This window comes from Cebus imitator, unplaced genomic scaffold (genome assembly GCF_001604975.1).
Source record: "Cebus imitator isolate Cc_AM_T3 unplaced genomic scaffold, Cebus_imitator-1.0 Scaffold708, whole genome shotgun sequence".
Lineage (NCBI taxonomy): Eukaryota > Metazoa > Chordata > Mammalia > Primates > Cebidae > Cebus > Cebus imitator.
This window is the reverse complement of record NW_016108023.1, coordinates 944,841-946,017: the sequence shown is the minus strand read 5'-3', so window position 1 is coordinate 946,017 and position 1,177 is coordinate 944,841. Positions and strand designations below refer to the sequence as shown.

The 1,177-nt window shown below is 53.2% G+C and overlaps 1 protein-coding gene across 1 annotated transcript in view; it reads left to right on the top strand.

Moving 5' to 3' along the window:
- The window catches only part of ASMT (acetylserotonin O-methyltransferase), a 36,963-nt gene extending 36,046 nt beyond the window's left edge, over positions 1 to 917 (top strand). Inside the window, exon 10 of the mRNA XM_017518838.2 lies at positions 419 to 917. Within this exon, the coding sequence (XP_017374327.1) occupies positions 419 to 630 (212 nt within the window). The 3' untranslated portion in view covers positions 631 to 917. The remainder of the gene's footprint in view (positions 1 to 418) is intronic.
- The last annotated feature ends 260 nt before the right edge of the window (positions 918 to 1,177 follow it).

The window sequence follows — 1,177 nt, the reverse complement described above, 5'->3', positions numbered from 1 at the left end:
CACACACACACAGAGGCAGTGCCCACGTCCTCTGTCCCCATCACACACACACAGAGGCATGCCCACGTCCTCTGTCCCCATCACACACACAGAGGCAGTGCCCCCGTCCTCTGTCCCCATCACACACACACAGAGGCAGTGCCCACGTCTTCTGTCCCCATCACACACACAGAGGCAGTGCCCCCGTCCTCTGTCCCCATCACACACACACAGAGGCAGTGCCCACGTCCTCTGTCCCCATCACACACACAGAGGCAGTGCCCCCGTCCTCTGTCCCCATCACACACACAGAGGCTGTGCCATGTCCTCATGGACCATCAGAATGGCTGGACCTCAGAAGTCCCTGGGGCACTGTCCCCATCACACTCAGCTTGCCCTGTGTTTGTGTGTGATGCGAACTGTGCCCCTCCCTTTCTAGGTGGTGCCATTCTAGTGATTGAAAGCCTCCTGGATGAAGACAGGCGAGGTCCTCTGCTCACGCAGCTCTACTCTCTGAACATGCTTGTGCAGACGGAAGGCCAGGAGAGGACCCCCAGCCACTTCCATGCGCTCCTCTCGTCTGCTGGCTTCAGAGACTTCCAGTTTAAGAAAACGGGGGCCATTTACGATGCCATTTTAGCCAGGAAATAACTTTCCTTGTGACCTGGAACGACCGTCTGCTGGGAGAAGGTCTTGATGTGTGTGCGATGGATTGTACGTTGTTTACTGAGAAATGATGGCAAGGAACGCTGCGTGTCCCCAGGCAGAAGACTGCTCAGGGCGTTCTAGGATAGTGGACTGTATGTACCAGTCATGCACTCGTTACGCTAACTCTCAAAACACAGGATACATGATCTTGTCCCCATTGCTGACTGGCGAAGAGTGCTTTCTAGCTTATTTCTATTTTACCAGTGAACAGGCGCTAGCTGCCTATTGAGTCTATCCTTGTTCTATGAAGAGACACTGAGCCCCTGCTTGTTAAAAATGATTACTTGTTCACCAAGAATAAGTACATGGGTCAGAGTCTGCTCTGGATGCTGTGAGTCCCCTGATGTCCCACTCTGATGCCCACTTTTGCTCTGTATCTTTGTGTGTGTTTAACTCCTTCAGTGCCGCCTGGGTTGGAGTCTCCACCGCCGAGCTGGTCTTGGAAACCGTCGAAGTGTAGAAGCCAGAATAATAAAGAGATGTATCTCCA